The following is a 22,275-nucleotide window of genomic DNA, read 5'->3' on the forward strand; positions in this document are numbered from 1 at the left end:
CTGATTGTCAGCATGCTCATCCGAGGCCGCGTGATATTGGATGCTTCTCCTGACTGAACCGCGCCACACAAACTACTGTTCTGTATGTTTCCGGTCTTTTCCTGTTCAAGTCTCATCTCATTTAATCAAACCTTAAAAGATTAAGTGTCGAAGGTCCGCAAAAAAAGCTGCAAGCATGATTTGCTGACCTCACACAGTCTCGTAAGTCAAGTCTTAAGATGAAATCAAGATAGTCATGGTCGGGTGAAAGATGAACCTTTCTGGTTACGCCATCGCCTCAGCACCATGCTCTGTGCCCTAGCAGATGCCTACAGACAGGGCCTGGTTTTGGCCTGAATCTTCCTTTCAAACCATCTATCAGAGACGCTGGTCATCATAACCCAAGCTTCTTCTTGTTCACTTCATTTCAATCAGTCCAAGTCTTGTATTCATTGAATCTAATGATGCTGGCCTCTTCTGTGGTTTGGGGTGGGAGCTTCACTGTATGGCTGAGACCTGCAGATCAATGCATGAGTGGTTTTCTCAGAAGAAGGTCTTGGGTGATGTCCAGACGTCCAGCTCTGAGGACTGTTTCTGGTGCCTGTGTGTGTTCTCCTGTAGGTCAGCTGTGGGTCCTTAACATTTTGAAGGTCTGATTGGAATCTAAGTCTGAACCAATGTGTTTTTTTCCTCAGTCTCTCTACTGCCAACACAGATTTGGGGATGTCACCAAACACCAACACAGGTTGGACTGGTGAATGTCTTAGGCAAGCACCTGCCTGTGCTGTAATATCCTACGTCTTTAGTGTCCTGCTTGCCTGGGAACTGATTTCACAAGGAGATGGATTACTGATGAGATTGTTAGAAGGAAGGGCTTCTGTTCTTTAAGGAAGAACAATCCATGTTCTATATATACTGTACAGACACAATGATCTGTGTCCTATTTCATGCTTTGACTTTCATTTAATCACAATATATTTTATGCTGGTGAAGTAATCAGTAATTTAATGTCTCAAACAAAGCATCTTGATGAACGTACAGCTAGGACTACTTCAATTGGTCCAATAAAGTAACTAAGTATCTAACAAAAAAGTACAATAATAGCAGGTTCATATTTTTACATGTTGGCAGCATTTTTCTCCTCTCCTATCCGATGGCAAACGCTGCCATGACAACAAGCAAAAAAAGAAGGCATTGAAAAAATAGAACACCTCCCGCCACCCCAAGAGCGGTGCAGTTATTCTAGTCCTGGAGTTAGCAGGGCTGGTCATGTTTCTACATGGTCAACCTACACATGCCATTCCCTGTCTGTTCATCTAGCTGGGTCTGCCCAAGTCTGAGTTGGTGCTGATGTGGAACGAGCTGAGACAGAATAATGTTCAAGCTCCCGTTTTCAAACCCCCATCATTCTGCTACCATTAGACTCCCTTTCCTTTGTCTGTGTCAGAACCGCCCCCCCCCCCCCTCCCCCTTACCCGAACATCCCCATCCCCACCCCCCACCCCCCACCCCTCTTCTGTTCGGTCCCCCCCTAGTGACATTAAGGCTGTAGTCCCTCCCCTGTTTGCCACTCCTGGAGTGGAAAACCCCTTCTCAGCACACCTCCACATGGAGCCAACCTCAACTCTCCTAGTTCCCTGCTACTTCAATGTCTGCTGACACTAGAGAGTCCATTGTTATGTACTGCAGCCCAACCGGTGTAATGATAATAATGTTTACATTGCTAACAATGCGACCCATTCTTACTGAGGGGGGTAATGATGATCATTACTAGGTGTTAATAATGATATGGGTTGCAACAGTCTCGCTCCCGCTTTCAGGAACAGGTTTTGTCTGCTGTCACTGTTTCTGGGTGACAGAACTAACTGTCAGAACATCCTGTCCTTTGTATATGTGTGAGAGAAGTCTCTCCCCCCCATGTGGAGGAAGGCCCACGCAGTGCCAGACAATGACCCAGGTCAATCTCCAATGTTCTAGTTAAGCCATCTCTCGCTAACAAGAAATCATCTGCAGACGTACACACATGGTGACGGTTTTCATCAGCTCAAGTCTGCCATGCTGCCCCCTGAACTTCTCTTTCAATTTAGTCACAGCACTGCATTGTGGGAAAGAGGTCTCCCAGGGGGCAGCGTGTAATCTTATCTGAACCCCAGGTAGAGGCCACCGCACAGGATTCTGGGACAGCGATTTGGAGTGCGGTGGCTTGGAGTTGATCCCATCTGTGTCATGATCCTCAGATCCTTCCTCCCGAGAAGAGTGGATTCATAATAACCTCACTTCACGGTTGAGGCATGGACACACACATACACACACACACACGTGGATGCACACACACACGCGAACAAACCCACACAAAAAACACACGTGTACACATACACAAAACATTCACAAACACACGCACATGCACACACACAGATCTCATGAGAGCTGTTTTGTGAATTGCTTGCAGTTTTCACAAAAAGTGGTAGACATCACTGTTGTATCAACATACAGCTTTGAACAGATTTATAAAAACCCAGTGGTCCAACAAATGCCTAACACATGCTGCATTATGTTGACATCACGCTGATCATGACATCAGTGTGTAGCTTGTAAGCCGCTAAAAAACCTTGTTCCTCTTCCTCTTCCCCCTAACAAGCCTCTGCCCGGGACAGATCAAAACTCTGAGCTTGTTTTTCTGCTGAGCTCTCTAAATCCATCTTCCCTCTTCTATCCCTTTTTCTCTCATTCTGTCTTTTTCTCTCTGTGTAACTCACTCTCCCTCCCACCCTTTCCATGTCCTGGGGTGTTTTCCTCCATGTTTCACAGCCAAATCCAATCATGTTAGCCTCTCCACTCCAGTCCGGCTTGACTAATGCCTTTTCATCTAAAGGGCAGATTTCACTAAAGAGTCATCATGCCATCTCCTGTCTCTGGTGGCAGGGAGTGGAGTCCCCATCTTTTTATACACACACACCCACACACACGTGTACATTCTCCTCAGCGAGGAGCTTTCTTAGATGAGCCTTAGAGAGTCCAGGCCCTCTGGTGGATTGACAAGGTCAGAGGTCATCGCTGGTCCTGTCCTCTGCTCAGAAATGAGCCAGCTGCAGCACACGCTCTCTCTCTTTCCATCCCTTAATATTTACTTCTCTCTCCTTCTCTTTCTCCCTTCCTATTTCTCTGTCCCGCTTTCTTCCTCCATCTCTTTTTACTTATGTATTTTCATTTCCCTCTCCACCCGTCTCCCCCTCCCTCCCTCCCTCTCTCTCTCTCTCTCTCTCTCTCTCTCTCTCTCTCTCTCTCTCTCTCTCTCTCTCTCTCTCACTCTCTCTCTCTCTCTCTCTTTCACTCTTTCTTTCACCTTAATTGTTTTCTATACTCCCTCTGGCAATCAGTATTCCAGTGCAGATAAATCAACGAAGGGCAACATTGATGTTGTGGCTGGAGGCCATTAACGCTGTGTACTCCTGCGCTTTCACCTTGTAGGCAATTTTACCAGACGCTTAGTTTAGCTCCTTACCGCATGCCAAACTTATAAATATTTCGATAATCAACAGTGTTTATGTCATTTGATTATATTTTTACCGTCTGCAGTCTGCACGTCGGATACATGTAGATAAATAATGGTACAAGGGCAAAGTGGTGATATGTTTATCTGTAATCTACAGTAGTGACATTTATTTGTTGGCTGTGCATCTGAAAGACTGAGCCCTGCAAGCCTGGTTAACATTGTAAGGACAACTACCCCCCCCCCCCCCCACACACACACACACACACACCCCCGCAGACACACACCAACACACCCCCAACCCACCCCCCACCATCCCAAGTGCTGTCAACCTCTCTGGGGATGCTTTGTGTCTAGATAGTGAGCAAAAACAAAGGATAAACTCTCAACATCTGGGATGGTGGGGGGAGGGAAGAGGGAGGACGAGCGCAGGTGGTGGAGTATGAGTGTTGGTGTGTGTGGGGAGGGGATTCTTAGGGAACAGCTTCCTTATTGTACACTGAGACACTGGCTTCCACACAGAGCCCAGACAGCCAGCCTGACACCCAGACAGTCAGTCTGCCAGCTAGGCAGCCAGTCAACCAGCCAACCAACCAGTCTGCCAACCAGCCAGCCATACAGTCAGCCAGCTGGGTAGGGACTGAGAGAGCAGGTCCATTGTGTCTGACTGAAGGGAACCAGAAGACCGGGGCGGTAACCAGTCCCACAGCCCAGCATGGGAGAGGGGCAGCAAGCAGCACGAACAACCAGCAGCATGTGTCCTGGGTCTCTTTCAAGCGACAGGCCTCTGCTGTGAAGTAAGCTTATTCTAGCAAGCACATTCTATCATATTTTAGAATATTCTAGCAAATTCTGACATATAGAAAATGCTAGAATACTGTATTGTGCTAAGTGATCGCCACACATATATTGGGCATCTGCTTTCTTATCATGGCATGGCAAATTACATCAAGCTTTTTTTCCATATTTAGTGACTTCAAAAGCACAATGTAAGGGATGATCGTGTGTTTTGCAATGTCTGTGCTCATGTTTCTGTGCTTGGGAGCATTTGTGTGTGTGTGTGTGTGTGTGGGTGTAGATGGGACAGGAAGGGTTTGGCTGGGAGTTTCTAATTAATCCCCTTTGAAATCACTTGAGATAAATGTCCTCCTATCTCATCCTGTGTGCTCTTGCATATTCAGACTCATATTGGCTTCCTGTTTCCCGCTCCAATGGAGCAGTTGCTGGTTCTTACTCCACTGCATGGTGTGTGTGTGTGTAACGTCTGTATTGGTGAGATTGTTCTAAGCCATTTAAATAGTGCCCTGCAGTTCCCGGTGTACCTGTGTGGAGCAGCTGGCTAGCCCCAGGCTGGTCGAGGACAGCCTGACTCAGATGAGAAGCCTGTCCCCTGCCTGGCTGCCTGGCTGCCTGCCTGCCTGGTGCAGCCAGCTGGGCACCGTGTCAAACGCTGAGCCGACTGGGCCTCTCCCAGTCCTGTCCCTCAGTGACACTGTTCCTACGGAGGAATGCGCCCACTGCCCTGGCCGCCGATGGAGCAGGTCAAAACGACATGCTTACGTGTCTAAGGGGCTCCCTGGGCGTGAGAGGCTCTGTGTGATTCTCCTCAGCAGGGGGGCTTTGGGTGCTCTGGGAACGTGTTCAGATGTGGCAGGGGGTTTCCGGCGTTCGAGGATGTGTCTGACAAGCAGCCGACTAATAAGATCCATTTTTTGTTGTTGTTGCTTCCATCTCAGCCATAACAAGCATCAGTAGCACTCTTTTCATGTGTCATACGTGCACGCACACCCACACACCCCCTCATACACACTCGTGCACGCTCAAATACCCCCCCCCCCCACACACACACACAGAGAGTGGTGAATAATGAATGCTGTGCTGTGGGAGGTTGAGGCCTTGCAGCCTCTTACAGCGGGGTAACAAGTTCTCCATCACACTCCCATTTCAACACGCGCGGTTGCCACGGTTCCACACAGATGTTCCCACCCAGCCGTTCCTCCCCCCTCCGGCATCGCGGGGAGGCTGCCGCTATTGTTCTGCTCAGCAGCCTCTCTCTAGGCTATGATTTATACATGCAGACAATATGATTCCTCTTGTTTGTTGATACTGTGCAGAGTGTCTCGTTTTCCTTGCCTCGAACGGAGCGCACTCAACGAAGCTCTGTTCCTCTCTCACTGTACTCACACACACACACACACACACATGCATACACACACACTCAAGCCCAGAATCCATTAACTTTTATAGCAGCACCTGATGTCAGGAGTTTGTCGCAGATCTCGGTTGACATTCAATGATACGCTTATAAACTACACATGTACTGTGCATTGTCAATCATCATTAGAATTGCCGGAAGAAAGTTCATCCACTTCGTCATTAAATTGTTCGGTGTGAAAGTTCACTGTGATGTGAGTAGGAGTTTTTGCCAATTACTGGCCCAACGCTTCCGTCTGCTAAACCAATGTGTAATCGCTTTGCCACGTCAACCTGTAAGTAATGTGTCTTCATTTTCTGTGAAATATATTAGGCTGTAAACAGGCACTGAAAGCATGCTGCCAGATTCCTTCCAGAACTCAAAAGGTGGGGGTTGCTTCATTTCCCTTCTCAGAAATCTGTCTTTGATGTCCTAACCCCCACACAAAAAAGACCGCACACTTGAGAATATGGGTTAGGCCCTATCTCCCCTCAGGTCTGTGTGATGGCAAACAGTGAATAGACCTTCAGAAAAGCCTGTCTGCCAGCACTATCCCAGGCAGACCAGCATGCAGAGAGCTCCTTTTAGGATGTGCTTAGGCACGGCGTTGTTAATGAGCCGTGTAATGGCCTTCCCTAAAAGAGAGAAGCCCCCTTTTACTGACGGGCCTTCATGAAACATGCATGAGCAGTTTGAAACGCTGGTGGATCATGTCTCTTTCATGTCAACCAGACAAGCTGAGATGGCCTTCCATGCACTATCCTCTGAGAAAATGTAGTCTTAAGAAAAAAGACATATAGACACGTTTTGCTCAATGTATTTTCTTGCCACAGCAGGGTACATTGTGAACTGGGCAAATTGTGGTTAGAACGTTCGAATGCCTGTGGGGCATTTGGTTTAACCACACTTCCATTCAATGTTTTCAATCCTTTTCTTAATCAGGGTCTGGGCCCAGAGAGCTGTTCCCCCCCCCCCATGCTGCCATCACAGCAACATCAGCGGGGAGCTCGGAGTGACCTCCAGACAAAGGGAACGTGCCGTCCTGTAATTCACACACTGGCTGTCCTTTTGATCACGGCTACCGCGGATCAAAGTCCGGAGCCACTCAGCGTAGGGTCGACAACACCCCACATCACCTGACCTGGAAGCACATTACTCACACAGGAGGGAGGAACAGAGAGGGATGGTGGGGGGGAGACGGAGATAGAGAGAGACAGGGAGGGAAAGGAATAGATAAAGAGAGACAAGCAGACAGACAGGCTGACAGACAGACATGCTTCTCCATTAGTCGAAGCACTTTCCCCTCAGTTGGTCGGTCAGGGTTTTTTTCCGGATGGTTTTCCCAGGGGTGTGTGCAGCTGTTCAGTGCCGCTGGACGTCTCGTGGCAGGCTCCCTTACCGACCCAGGGGGGTGCCATGTACCCGCTAATAACATTGTTTGGCAGGTTCAGGTTTGCTCGACATGTTCTATTTCAACCACACGTTCTAGCTTTCCTCATGTTCTCGTTCTAGGACGTGTTCCAGCTCTATTATATATTCTCCTTCAATAACATGTTCCAGCACTTATTGGCTGGGGTGTATGGCTGAAGGAAGACATGGAGAAATGGGTTTTGATATTCTTTCTTTTGGGGGCGACAATTGGCAAGAGAGGATTTCTTCTTCCTGCAGAACTCAGAGTTATGAACTAACAACCTGTATGAACTAACAACCTGTCACATCAGCTGTCACAGCCCCGAACACAGACACACTGATGTCCAGTGACATTCACTTACCTCTAACTCACCGCCCGACCCCATGTGTCTGAGAGCCCAATATGACACAGGTCACCATGGCAGCTATGTTCGGAGATTTTGACCACAAAAAAACACACCAAAGCTCTGAGGTCGAAAAACAAAACCAAAAGAAAATGTAAAAACCACAAGCCGTGACACCTATCATTCCTCATCTGCGTTCTTGTGGTTTTACTCTCCAGATCGTAGGCTTCCCTTCGCTCTGGAATGGAAATGTCGGCTGTGCGCGAGGACACCCAGTGGTTAATGGTGATTTCCTGACCTTTTTTATGGTCAATGGATAACAGGCGTGTGTTTAACATGTGAATACAGATTGACTGCCTGCTGGTGGGCTTGTTTCCTCCGCCGGCCCGTCCAAACCCACTGGCGGGATGCTTGTCACACACTGGTTTCCATTTTCCTAGTAATTGCCAACGCCAATCCTCGACTTGGCACCATGGGAGATGGGAAGGGAGGGCCTGCGGGAACTGCGAGGGCGATGGCGAGGGTGGTGTGTGTGTGGGGGTGGTGTGTGTATGTGTGTGTTGGGGGGGTGGGCGGGGGTGGGGGCGAGTTGTTGGATCTGAAAGAGCAATCCCATTATTGGTGCTGAAATTATTTCACACAGATCTCATTTTTTTTTTTTGCTGGCGGGCTACAGCGCAGATAAGCCTCTGGAAAAAAAAAACGCTCTCTCTCCCTCACTTCTTCTCTCTGCCATCCCCTCCCTTCTTTCTCTCCCTTCCTCCCTCTCTCTTTTTCTCTCCTCCTCCTAATCTCTCTCGGCCTCACTGGCTCCCTTTCTCTCTCTTCCTCTTTCTCTGCTTCCCCCGGCCTTTTCCTCTACCTCCTGTGGCAGCTATCAGGAAAGCCTCCACTCTGACAGCTATTAAATAGACCAGATCATCTTATCTGTGAAAACCGTGTGTTCCGACGTGGGCATGGCAGTACATCTCCAAAGCCAAAACATCACTAACTCCCCTCAAAGTGTGACCTTCTTCCTTCCGTTGATTTGCTGCTCTCTGAGGTGACAGGATGAGGATTAAAACAAATAAATAGTAGTTGATTATGAAACGGAATCGAATGTCCCGAAAAGGAACTATTTTGAACAATGCTAGACAGGAAGTATGTCATACTGAATCTATAGTGGTTCATCAAATGTGATGACAAACTGACTGACACATGGGAGTATGAGAATATGATTTTGTGCATGAAGCCAACAAGTACAGTATATAGTTAGGATGACAGTGTTTTTAAATGTGTTAATGGACGAACAGGAGTTTTCTCGTCAGTCTTGCCCTGTGTGGTAGGTTTGTATGCTGTGTGTGCAGAAAAAGGGCAAATTGGGAGGACGATGTTCTGAGGTGGTTGAGAGGCTGATTGAGGCCAGTCAGTACCAGTGGTCTTGGTGGTGAGTGGGGGAGATGAGTTTGCTAATAGAATCTCCTAGAGGAGCCTTGAGGCTGTGGATCATAAGACTGGGGCAGGGGGCCAATTATGGGCCAAGGAGAGACAGACTCCCTCTCTTTTCTTCCCCTCTTCCTCTTTCCCTCTCCCTTCGCCTTTCTCCTTTTCCTCCCTGCCTCTCCTCCCTCCCTCGCCCCAATTCTTTGTTTATATCTCTCCCCCTCTGTCTCTCTTATCCCCCCCCCTCCACTTACTGCCCCCATCCCCTCTCTCTCTCAACAGCAGCCTCTGTGACTAAACCCAAATGCCACCCATCCCCCAGCTCCCCTGCCCTTCATCTCCCTCTTCCTCTCCCTCTCCCTCTCCCTCTCCCTCTCCCTCTCCCTCTCCCTCTCCCTCTCCCTCTCCCTCTCCCTCTCCCTCTCCCTCTCCCTCTCTCCTCTCTCTCTCTCTCTCTCTCTCTCTCTCTCTCTCTCTCTCTCTCTCTCTCTCTCTCTCTCTCTCTCTCTCTCTCTCTAACTGGTTCCTTATTAGTACGAGTGGTGGCACCCCTGGGGTTCGTGCTGGGAGGGGAGACTGAGGGGGGGGGAGGTGGAGGGGGAGGGGGAGGGGGGGAGCCATGTGTCACACCCTTCACTCTTCACGACGGCCCTCACTGCCTCCTGGCTTCACTCGGTGGGTGACGGAGGATGCATGCCAATTTGAACAGCCACACGGCACCACGCGCACACACAGACATCCAGACCCACTCACACACACACACCCACCCACACCAGTGTCGCCCACTGACACGTTCATGAATTACGGGGAGCGCCTGCAGTGAGATGCTGAGGCTGTGAAAGGGAGTGCTGTGTGCTGCCCCCTAGGGACTGTACTGCGGCGCTGCAGCTAAACACGAGGGCCTCTTTGCGGCACAATCCGTGCTAACGCCACAACCAGCAGAGAAGCTAACAGCTCCCTCCACAGCCTGGCTGGCCTCTCTGTCTCTCCCTCCTGACTGAGAAAATCTATTCGCCAACAGTTTTCTGTCCTTCTCCTCCGCCATTGACCTCTCAATTTCCAGTCGCTGACACATATACAGATAGGCTGAGGGGCACACACACTTCCTGGTGTGTGTGTGTGTGTGTTCAGAGAGTAATAATAGCAGCCGGCGGGAGATGCGTGCTCTGTGACCGCCTGCAAGTGGCCGCTCCGCTGTCTCCGGCGTCCGGGGCAGTTTCCTGAGAGCTCCATTGATCCGCATCGATTGGGCTTCTCCGGCTGCAGACGTGGGCTCATTCAGCTCGCTGGTTCATCCACTGACATTTTCATCGCCACAACCTGGCTTAATTGAGGTGAGCCATAAAGCATGCTGCTTTAAACCGCTCATGTAGCCCGTTCCTGGATATGCTAAATCACTCCCAGGCTCAGGGCCTCTACTCCGGGCCGACAGATAGCTGTGACATCAGGCCCGGAAGGAAATGACACTGTAGATTTTCAGGAAATCATATGGATGGTACAAAACTGGGGCTGTTTGTTCATGAGGAATTTCCCATGGTGAACCTCAGGCTACCAGTCACACAGTTGATTTACCCCATTGGCTCCATCTTTGCTGCATGTAGCACACAGACCCATGGAGAGGATGCTCATGGGAGTAGTGACGACCAATCTGTCCTGAATAAACTGTTCTCTCTCTATAAAAATGAGAGTGTTTACAGATGACACAAACACACACATGCACACACAGGTTGACTCATTCAGGATGCATCCCTCAGCCTTATATTTTCACTCTTTCTCGCTCTCTCTTGCTCGTCATCTCTGTCTTTCTTTTGGCCCCTTTAAACCCCCTTGGCTCTTTTTCTTATTCCGAGAGTTGATCTTGTTTCCGCCGCTGGCTGGTTGGGCACAATGTAAGATAGGACACCAGAGACCAGAAAGAGAGCGAGAGAGACATGAGAGAAGGAGGGAGACCATGGTATGGTTCACCAGGAGATGATTCCACTGACTGTGACCCACTTCTGTGATTCTGATCCTTCAGAGAGGCTATAAGACCTTCTCATCAGGAACAGGGGCAGGCCAGGGGTGGCTAGCTAGCCGCTAGCACAGCAAGCAGCCAAAGCCATCACTACTGACAGTTCTGCTTGGATACGCTATGTTGGTTCTTCATGCCTCTGTCTTTCTCCCTCTCTCTCTCTCTCTCTTTCTCACTCTCTCTTGCTCTCTCTCTCTCGCTTATTCCATATATAGAATGAAAAAAACGTGTTCCTCCTTGAAACAAATTCAAATAAGAGCCTGGAACAAGAAAGATTGTAATTGGTGTAGAATTGAATGGGATTCCATCTGTATGTTCTGGGTTGCACTGAGACACCAGAGGCTTGGGTACACAGTAATAGACCTGTCTACACACAAGAACACTGACATTTTCACAGTGCCTTTCATTTCCACGTTCCTGGGAGCATCGATCTCCACTCAATGCTTTTCAAGTATGAGATATGCTCCGACAGGATGTTTACCTTAACCTTAATGGCTCTGTCATAAATCCCGAGGAAGTGCAATCAGAACAATCGAGTGGGTGTGATTTAGTGACAAATCTGTTTGTCACGAAGGTATTACTCAAGACGCACTTAGATTGGGTTTGGCACCTCCCGAATGCACTTTTATATTTGGACTAATATTGTGAGCTGTGTTGTTCAATCATTTCTTTCAGTGGTTTTAGGCAGGGATACACAAACATGATTAGATTTGGTTTTGTGTTGTTGCATTCCTCTCCAAATTTCAATCAAAGTCAGCCGCCCAAGTGTCAGCACTTAACATAGATGGGAACGCCACTGATAGTCCTGATTGAAACTGACAGAAGAGAAAATGAATACCCTATCATTTGAGTTTTCATTGTCCTAAAGAAGTATTCCCTGTTTTGGACTTTTCCTGACCTCTCCCTCTCTCTTCCCCTCTGTTTCCTGCAGGCCCGTGGGGCCGATGCATGGGCAGCGAGTGTGGTCCAGGGGGCAGGCAGAGCCGGGCCGTGTGGTGCGCCCACTCCGAGGGCTGGACCACCCTGCACACCAACTGTGACGAGGCGCTGCGCCCGGACAACCAGCAGAGCTGCTTCCACGTGTGCGACTGGCACAAGGAACTGTACGACTGGCAGCTGGGCGCCTGGAACCAGTGTGTCCCCGTGTCCATGCGCAGCCCGGGCGTCCAGCGGCCGGCCGTGTGCACGCGCGGGGAGGAGGGCATCCAGACCCGCGAGGTGGGCTGCGTCCAGAAAGCCGACGGGGTGCCTGCCGAGGACGCCATCTGTGAGTATTTTGAGCCCAAGCCCCGTCTGGAGCAAGCCTGCCTGATCCCCTGCCCGCGGGACTGCGTGGTGTCCCAGTTCACCCCCTGGAACGCCTGCTCCAAGACCTGCGGCACCGGCCTCCAGAACCGCATCCGCTTCGTCCTGGCTCCGCCCCTGTTCGGGGGCTCGGCCTGCCCCAACCTGACTGAGTTCCAGACGTGCCAGCCAGGGGCCTGCCAGGGCAAGGAGAGCCTCTACAGCCTCAGGGTGGGTTCCTGGGGGCTCTGCTCGGTGCCGCTGCAGCGCCAGGCCCGCCAGACGCCGGAGAAAGGCAAGAAGAGGCAGAAGAAAGCCAAAAACAAGGAGCGGGTGAGAGAGAAGGTGAGGGAGAGGATGAGAGACAGAGGCAGGGTGAAGGACCCGGAGACCAGGGAGCTGATCAAGAAGAAGAGGATCCGGAATCGTCAGAACCGTCAGGGGGGGAAGTTCTGGGACCTGCAGGTGGGCTACCAGACCAGGGAGGTCACCTGTGTGCACAAGAGTGGAGACACCGAGGCCCTGAGGTGAGTCTGCCTCATGCCCCTTCTGTACCCCAAGAATATCATCCATGCTCATCCGTTCCTCCCTGGTGTCTCTAATCTCATTTTCAATGCTATACCGGCTCCCTATGGAGACTGAAGTGTTGGAGAGATGTCTGTTCAAGTATATCATTTATCATGTGCCGTGTGTGTGTGCATGCCTGTGTGTATGCATGTTTGTGTGTGTGTGTCTGGGCGCGCACGCGTGCGTACGTGCGTGAGAAAGAGATAGATAGACTTAAATCTGAGGTCCCTAGACCTTGTTCTCGGAATTGGTGAATCTATTTTCACATTTCGCACTTCCCAGAAGCCCTCAGCACACGATGTTGTGTCATGGGCTGAGACTGAGCCGCAGCTCGAAGAAATTTCCGGAGCCTGAAGTGTTTAGCTCTCTAACAGAGCCTGACACACACCATGAACTCATTGCCCCACAATGCACTGCTAATGTGCCACTTTGAGTAACCAAGATGAGTGGATTCTGCCAAAGCAACCAGGCTGTGTTTTCTTCCACTGGGTTGTTTAAGAGAATTCAATTAAGACTGACAGTGTCTCACTGGAAGATAGTGTGGTGGCGTTGTCATGTTTTATTTGATTTCAGACACGCTGTAACATTTTCGAGGTGCAATGTCACTGCAAAGACTGGATGCTAGCTTGTTAACGACAGGCTGTTTCTGCTGGATGGTCAGCTGTACATAGTGCTGGACATTGTCTTAAAAATATTTTTCTTGAAAAATAATGAGAGCAAAATACAGTCCATAACTAGTCTGTCTTGTAGTCATTCTTGGTACATAATCTAGTTGGAAAAATCTAATGTAGGAAAATACTAAAAAGTGTAATTATTAATGCTGTCAACTGGTATGCCCCAAAGCGTTACCCCAACTTATGGCTGTGAGCTCCAAACATCACTGTCTATCCTGGCACTATCCTTAAAGGATTGGCAAAACTCTGCGTTTGGAAAAGTGTCAGCAGTAACACATATGTCCTGAGGCATATTAATATTAATCTCATGACTTGTTTACTCTTAGTATTGAAATATTAATGCCTCTCCTGCAACCTCCAAAAAACTTTTCAGAAACTAGAGCATAGTTTCTCTCTGAGGTGAACTACAAGCTCCGTCAATATGCCTGCAGTGTTTTTCATTTTTATATTCTGCTTACATTTAGATAAATTTGGTTCAAGTTCAAACTGGGTTGGCAGGGGGAAGTGTTTTCCAATTTTGTTCTCCACCATTTGATTTACAATATGAGGCCTTGAAATATGACTTTACGACATCTGATAGGATTGTGACACTCATTATTGCAATGTGAATGTCAAGGTCGTTTGTCCAGTGAACTTTAGTTTGTCTGTGCGAATGACCGACACGACTGTAGTTGTCCCTAATTTATCTCTGATTATGTCATATTTAACTGGCGTCACACTGCTATCACAGAGAAATACTGCATAACCATCATTCACCAGCTCATAATTCAGTCTGAAGCACCAATGCTCTTCCGCAATATACTGAGTAAGACCACTTACAATGCAACTGAAAAAAATACAATTTTAACAAAGGAATGTGTGCATAGATACGATTTCTTGAGAGACTCAAACTGATGACCTGAAAGGGATTCAGCCAGTGCTGCTTTTCATTTTCATAATCACTCAGCTCTGTCACCGGGGCTAATTAGACATTCGCCCACATCTCCGTGGGAAGCTTCAACAATAACAGAGTCCTCGGGAAAGAAAATTATGTCCATTTCAATTAGGACCAGTCCTGCAGCGTGTCTCTATTTGACACCATCAGCAGCGCGGGCCACGCTCTCCCTGTGAGCGAGGAGGAGGTGGCGGCACCCAGCTCAGCCAGAGTGAGCGTGTTGGTTGTCAATGCTTTGTGTATGTTTTATTAAGGAGTACCACCGATTCACATGTACTGTCTAAAAGACGTGTTCTTAGCAGGGATATACAAAAAGCATGTTCAGTACAGCGTGTCCTCATTCTGTCTCAGCAGAGGCCTGGCTCTTTCAACATGCATACTGCAGACCACCCCGCTCTGCCTGCTCTTCACCCTACATACATGCCTTTCATCTCAGATATGGGAGGAAATCCCCATTCAAGCATAAATCCTTCAAACTACAGCCTAACACCTATCGTCATGGTCCTCTCAACAATTTACAGGAAATGCACGATACTGGATAGTCATAATGTGATTCTGTAGAGGTCTGTTCAGATGCAGATGCACCTGATTTGGGCCACTCAGAGACCGCCCAGATGTCTGTATCTCCCAAATCTGATACGGATGATGAAGGCATCAGTGCCCAACCAGGAGCTGAGAGCGTCTGTGTTTACTGTTTGAGGGCAGAATATGACAGAATACATTCCTGACACACTTATTCAGTGGTGGTTCTGTGAATACAGTGCAAGTGTTTGAATGACTTAATGACATATTCAATTCTGTCTTTTAGTGTCAAAAGCATTGTCAACATAATAATAAGACTTCATTTATTTAAACAACAATCTATGCTCTCGGCTGTGGTTTGACAAGAGCAGATTCGGAGCTGTAACATAAATGTTTTCGTTGTTGGGAATAGGCTTATGAATAGGCTTATCTTTTCTCATGTGCCACATAAAAGGATCCAAAAAGATTGGTCTCTTGTTTAATTAGAACGTATGATTGAAAGTCTTTGATTATCTTAATTGAAAACATTGAAACTAAGTGAAAGGCAACTGGCTCTAGGAAAAAAAATCCTGGTGGGAAAATAGGTCATAGTGTAATCGGTGTTAAGATTTGTATCTGTCTGAAAAGCTGCATAAATCCATAATCGTTTGTTTATACTGTGTCAGATCTAGGTTGCAGCCAGAGTCACTGTGATTCCAGTGCTCTCTGCCTTAGGGGGTCCTTTTAACTAATCTGGATAACAAAGGCTAAAGGCAGACTGAGAACCACTGGGACAGTGTCTGAGAGAAGTTCAGGGGCCCTCTTGGAGAACAACCAATCATTACAGAACACATTCAGGGACATTATAGATGAACCTTTAGACCCATTCATAAGATTCACAAGATCACAATACAGATCCACAGAGCCAGATATAAAGATCTGTTCTGCTCCAGTTGGTGAGGAGAGGTCCTCCTTTCATCTCCTTTCCTCTCATCTCCTCTCTCCCCCTCTCCGTCCAGCCTGTGCTCACAAGACACGCTGCCCGTCACCTACCAGGCCTGCGTCATGACCAAGGACTGCGAGGTCAGCGAGTGGTCCGACTGGTCCGCCTGCTCCAAGGACTGCTACGACCTGAACGGTCCCAAGGGCGAGCGCGTGCGCAACCGACGCGTGCGCCAGTTCCCTGTGGGAGGAGGGGCCGAGTGCCCGGACGTGGAGGAGAAGGAGCTCTGCACCCCCCAGGGGGACGGGGTGCCGCCGTGCGTCGTGTGAGTACTTCCCTCAGATGTCTCGAGACCCTCGGAGAGTTGTCGCCATTGATTATAGGAGCTGATACATCTGAATGGTCATTTCCTTTCGCAGGGTGCTTTACACCTTTCCTAAAGGTTATCGTTGGTAAGCTTTTTTGCTAAAAAGCTTTGCTAACTTGTTTAATGACTTTGGCTTCATCGCAAGAGACACTTGACCAGACAGGGTTGCTTGCCTGACCAGCACTAAACACACATGTACCTAAAGTGCTCTCTGGCTGCTAAGTGATTTAAGCCTGGCACCATGCTGACAGTGTAACCAACTCACACACACAATTACACACACGCACACACACAATTATACACAAACACAAACATTCACACACACACTCAAACAGCTGTGTTAACAGTATGAGAAGGAAAATAACAACCCCATTACCGGGAGGGGGGGGGGGGGTGTAGGGTTCTTACACACACTATCCTGAGTGTGTGTACAGTCCAGACCAAAGAGGGGAACATGGGAGAAGAGATGGTGAGGAAGTGATCCGGTGTTTTGGCTCCGGGCCAGCCAGCCAGACAGGATAGAGCGGGTGATGAATGGCCTGTGTCTGAGAGGGAGTCAATAGGCGTGCTGTCTAATGTGACCCCCTCCTGCTCCCCCCCCCCCCCCCTCTGCTACTGACGGGGCCTGTGATGCATCATCACTTCCCCCCCTGCCTCCACTGTGATGGCATGCCTGGCCCTCTCGTTGAAGACTGAAGTCGACTGTACCAACTAAAGAGAAAAGGGCTGTGACAGATATAATGCTGTGGACTGAAGCAACTGTTTGGCCTGTTTCTCTGCCCTGTTTCTGTGCTTCACTTCCTGTTCCTCTGCCCTGTTTCTGTGCTTCACTTCCTGTTTCTCTGCCCTGTTTCTGTGCTTCACTTCCTGTTTCTCTGCCCTGTTTCTGTGCTTCACTTCCTGTTTCTCTGCCCTGTTTTCTAAGCTTCACTCCCTGCCTTTTGTGCTCTCTTGATGAGCCTCATTTTCCTTTTGCACTCATCTCCTAACTGCTGAGACTCATGCAGGATTTCTGACCAAGAGCATCATTATCGATGCCTCAGTGATGTTGTGCCAGGCAGGCCTCCAGAGAGCCCAATGCATCACTGACGGCCAGGCCAGTATGCCATCTGCAACTGCCTTTGTTACTTTAACTTTTCTCTTTCATTCTCACCAAGAGAGACAGTGATGAGTGACTTACACAGTATAGTTATTTTAGTTAAGACAGCAAAACGTTCATATCTCTTTTCTCCCCTGTCTCACTAAAGGCCATGTTATTGCCCTATCAGGACACCTGGGATTCACTTGATGAATTACCTAACTTTGTATCAAATTGACATTTTTGTATACTATAAATTTGTAATCAGTATACGCTGAAACTCTTGCAAGGTATTGTAACCTTTTGATCCACTTTGGCATTATAAATTCTCCCCTGGTTAAATTAGGCTGAGCTGTTTGTGGAATAAAACATTTTAGTAAGACTACTTAATTTAACTACAATTTACCATAATTGCACAGGTCTTGATTGATTAATTACCTTTGTATTGAATCTCTAAACACATGGGACATTGAGGCGCCAAGTCCCAGGATTGAGCTGGATGAGAAACAACATAACCTCCAGAGGCTTTTTCCGAGCAGCTGGAAACAACATCACCACATTACAGTATATACGGGTCTCAATGAACAGAGGGTTAGTGGCTGAGCAGGGCTTTGGATGTATAGACTTAATCACAGTACATAAAGACGTTTCATATGATTGCAACTGGACTCAGCTGTATGCACCTAAATAGTCAATGTGAAACATTGGTTGTAATAAGGAGACGGATTTCATGATCCTTAGATTAATGGTTGGTAATATAGACTACAGTACATTAAGCAACATCACAGTGCAGATTCTGAATAGGACCAGCCTTGGTCTATGTCATTGAAGTGGAACCATATGTTCCATTTACAGCTGGACTTTAATTAGCAATATCAGCCATTGTTGCACTGGTAAGATAAATCAACTCAGGCAGCAAGCACTGGTCGTCTCGGTTTTAAAGAGAGCATGAACAGAAGTGTGACCCCTGTGACCATAACCCAGTCTATATTATTGAAGAATATCTCTTTTTAGAAGGTGTCCCCATCTGGGAGACTCAAAGCCCCATGATGCATTGGTGTCCCATGGGCCTCGTTGTTGCGGTGCAGCGCCGAGGTGATAGAGAGAGAGAGAACCACGGTGCTCATGAATATGGAGCTCTTTCATTGCTGACCTCAGATTAATTATATTATTGCCGTGGAGACAGAGGCAAGGGCCCTGCGTATTCTAACCGTGGGGTGAAAAAATAGTCGCTGCGTGAGCACTGAAGCAGAGGCAGTTAGCCCTGTGACTAGCTCCTCTAGAGGACAGCCTATAATCTTTGTGTAGCTGGAACAGGTGATTGTACCTATTGAGGATCATTTAGGTCATCGTGTTCTCAGAGGGAAAACCAGGGCTATGGAAAATCCTGAGGCAAACAGTAGACGAAATGATAAGGACTGGTTGACGTCATCAAGCTTTTCTAAGGACAAGTATAGATTAGGCTGTCAACAAATGCTTCCTCCAATGCGGTTTGACTGAGCAGCACAGTCATCTCATTCAGTACTCTCTTTGCAGTGGGCGTACAATAAAGAATACAAATAAGACTAAGCAGGCTTTTCTCTACAATTTTCAGGAAATTAGGCAAGATGATGCTAAGTTTATTGCAGTGTTTTGTACTTCTTCGACTAAGCAAGCAATCCTCTTGGGGTGGGGAGCTAAATTACAGTAAAATTATGAACAAAAACAGTTTGTCCACAGTTTGTATTTTTGCACCGGGAAATGATACAGCATCTCAGCCAGTCCTAGCGTGGGAAAGTATATCAATCTGCTCTATGGATGGCTCTCTACAAAACACGTCATCAATTGCATGAAGTAAAAATGCATGACCTTGTTCCACATAATGAAATGGGGCTTAATAACCTGTCGCCTTCATAGAATACACAGCTTTGGCTTGGCATCTGTCTTTGTAAGAGGCCCTGTTTCACTGGCTCGCCTGGAGGGAAGTCACATGTACAGTTTACCGTTCACCCTCCACCCCGTCTTAAAGGCAGTCTCTTGCCTCTCCTCCTCTGCAGGTACAACTGGAAGACCACGGAATGGAGCGAGTGCCGGGTGGACATGTTGCTAAGCCAACAGGACCGTCGCCGTGGCAACCAGACGGGGCTCTGCGGGGGTGGGGTCCAGAACCGCGAGGTGTACTGCGTCCAGGCCCCTTCCGACATGCCATCCAACCTCAGCGCCCTCAAGAGCAAAGAAGGTAGCTTTCCCGGCAGTCATCAGCTCCATCCACACCCCCACACCTCCATCGGCCCGGCTACATGCTCTTATTATACTCCCATCATTAGCCCGTTATCGCCAAGACAACGCATCTAAATTACCTCGTCAGCACGATTGGCTTTTCCTAGCAGACGCTCCCCACCCCCTGACAATGATTTATAAAGCATGTTTGTGCACACTCCACTGAACCGGCAAAGACACCCATCTGACGCTGCACATGTTTTGTCACACCTGTCAGGCCGGCTCCGTGTCACGCCTGCAGAGCAGAGTTAGTTGAGGGTGGAAGTTGGCCAGCGTGTGCGGAGGGATCCCTGCCGCCGCTTCCACTCCTGCACCCCCATCCACCCCCCCCTTAACCTGCTCCCCTTCCCCACATCCCCTTCTCCAGCCCTGTGCACACTCTCACGGATGCTGATTCACCACGTATTGGCAGCCATGTGTGAAAGGGAAGAGGGAATTAGAGGGTTTTAAACGGGGCTGTACATCTGGAGATGGCCTGCAGGACTATGCTAATGCATGTGAGCAAGTGCAAGAAAGAGAGATGGAACGAGGGAGGGAGGGAGGGAGGGAGGGAGAGAGGGAGGGAGGGAGGGAGGGAGGGAGGGAGGGAGGGAGGGAGGGAGGGAGGGAGGGAGGGAGGGAGGGAGGGAGGGAGGGAGGGAGGGAGGGAGGGAGGGAGGGAGGGAGGGAGGGAGTGGGGGGGAGTATGAGCGTTGAGTAAAGTGGTGGTCCTTTGCTGTGTGTGTAGAAGCAACTTGGCCTGGTGCTGTGCCCATGCTATCCTGGGCTGACACACACATGCACACACACACACACACACACACACACAGGCACACGCACACTCTCTCTGTCCATCTGGTCCGGGGGCTGGACTAGCCACTGCTCACAGAAATTATTCAAATGGCTGCAGCTGCTGCGAGCCAGCCGAACAAGTGATGCAGTTAGAAGTTTGACATACAGAGAGAGAGAGAGAGAGAGAGAGAGAGAGAGAGAGAGAGAGAGAGAGAGAGAGAGAGAGAGAGAGAGAGAGAGAGAGGTAGGCTACAATTTAATTGAATCTAATAAAATTGTTCCACCTCATTAAGGCTCCCACATACTGTGAAAAATATCTCTCCTTGTTTGCTTTTGCATTCACCAATTCATTCCACATGCTCTTAATGTCTCTCCTCACCTTAAAACAATCTGCACAACACACCTTCAATTCAATAAAGCAGGTAATATGCAAGCCAAAGCTCAGACAACAACCTTCTGGGAGGAAAACCTAAGCATAAAGAAATATGCGCTCTGTCATATTTTCAGATGATGTCATCTTGTCATTTGCTTTCAAGGATGGTATGTAAGTCCCGATGTAACTGAGCCAGGCTATGCTTGTAACAAATCATTTCTGCAAACTCCCAAAGGCCTCTGGACCATCGGCCCCAGTCAGATTACTCCTATGTGCTGTCCCCATCTTTTATGGACACACACACACTTCCTCTCTGATCTACATAGGGAAATGGAGGCTTTATTTGGCCCAAAAAACTCTGCTTCAATCATTCAGGGATTACGGCTGGCTTTTGGAAAGCACGCTATGAATGCCAACAGGCCGCTATGAAGGGTGCATTGTGCTTCTGAAAGACATCTTTCCACCCTGGTTCTCCCTGCCGGTACAATGTCTCATTCAGCGTCTTGTATTTGGCAAAATAAGACTCTGGTTTATTTTTCTCTCAGCATGGGGCCTGCAGACACGGCAGAAAGGGGTAAAAGCAGCTGTCTCAATATCTATATTCATTACTAGTCACTGGAGGGGGAGGACAAAGGGATGGTTGGAGAGAGAGAGAGATAGAGAGAGAGAGAGAGAGAGAGAGAGAGAGAGAGAGTGAGGGAGAGAGAAAGTGAGAGAGAGAGAGAGAGAGAGAGAGAGAGAGAGAGAGAGAGAGAGAGAGAGAGAGAGAGAGGCAGAGAGAGAGAGAGATAGAGAGAGAGGGGGGAGAGAGAGAGAGAAGGTAGGAGAGAGAGAGAGAGAGAGAGAGAGAGAGAGAGAGAGAGGGAGAGAGAGATAGAGAGAGAGAGAGAGAGAGAGAGAGAGAGAGAGATAGAGAGAGAGAGAGAGGGAGGGAGAGAGAAGGAGGGAGAGAGAGAGAGAACGCTGATACCACTGTATTGGCTGTGATGCTTACTCGCTTTCCAGCCGGGTCTGTTTCGATTGTTTAATCAATGTGGTCGGGGTGGTGAGTGTGGTGGGGGTGAAGGGGGAGTGGGGGTATACTGCACCCTGGTTAGCATCATGGCGTGCCTCTCAGCAGCCAAAGGCAGTGGAGTTATTGATGATGCCTGCCGGTGGGTGGGGGGGCCGGGGAGACGAGGGGGAGAAGGGGAAAGAGTGAGCAGCAGGGGGTGGGCTCAGGCTGCGAGGGGGCCTGAATTGGGTCCTGGAATCCCTGCGTGGAGGGGAGGGGGAAGCCCGGCCCATCTGGCAGGAGAGGTAGAGACGGGCCACCTGTGCAAGGTCAGCCTGCAAGGAGATGTTCATTAATCATCCTTTATTATGGCCAGGAGACATGTTCTGCTGCCGACACACGGAGACGGAGGGAGAGGGACGGGAATATTGTCTAGCCATTGTCTACTAATGCAACACCGAGAACAAACCACTTGTAAAATCCTTTAGATGAAAATGGGCTGTCTGGCGGAAGGCTCAGTGTGTGTGATGTGTAAACATGTGGAGTCATTATCATTACCAACAGGTAATTTGGAGCCTGTGCTCTCTGACAGCTGCGTGGCCTGGAAAACACAGGTAGTAAGCATCCACTTAATACCTTTTTAAAGCTTATGTACGTACTCCATTTGATTGCGCCTATTC

At 48.7% G+C, this 22,275-nt stretch overlaps 1 protein-coding gene across 1 annotated transcript in view; it reads left to right on the top strand.

Moving 5' to 3' along the window:
• The window catches only part of thsd7aa (thrombospondin, type I, domain containing 7Aa), a 79,196-nt gene that overhangs the window by 21,074 nt on the left and 35,847 nt on the right, over positions 1 to 22,275 (top strand). The window contains exons 2-4 of the mRNA XM_084695966.1: positions 11,782 to 12,661; positions 15,830 to 16,078; positions 19,235 to 19,416. Of these exons, the coding sequence (XP_084552092.1) occupies positions 11,782 to 12,661; positions 15,830 to 16,078; positions 19,235 to 19,416 (1,311 nt within the window). The remainder of the gene's footprint in view (positions 1 to 11,781; positions 12,662 to 15,829; positions 16,079 to 19,234; positions 19,417 to 22,275) is intronic.

This window comes from Hypomesus nipponensis, chromosome 4, assembly GCF_054491055.1.
Source record: "Hypomesus nipponensis isolate SF chromosome 4, ASM5449105v1, whole genome shotgun sequence".
Lineage (NCBI taxonomy): Eukaryota > Metazoa > Chordata > Actinopteri > Osmeriformes > Osmeridae > Hypomesus > Hypomesus nipponensis.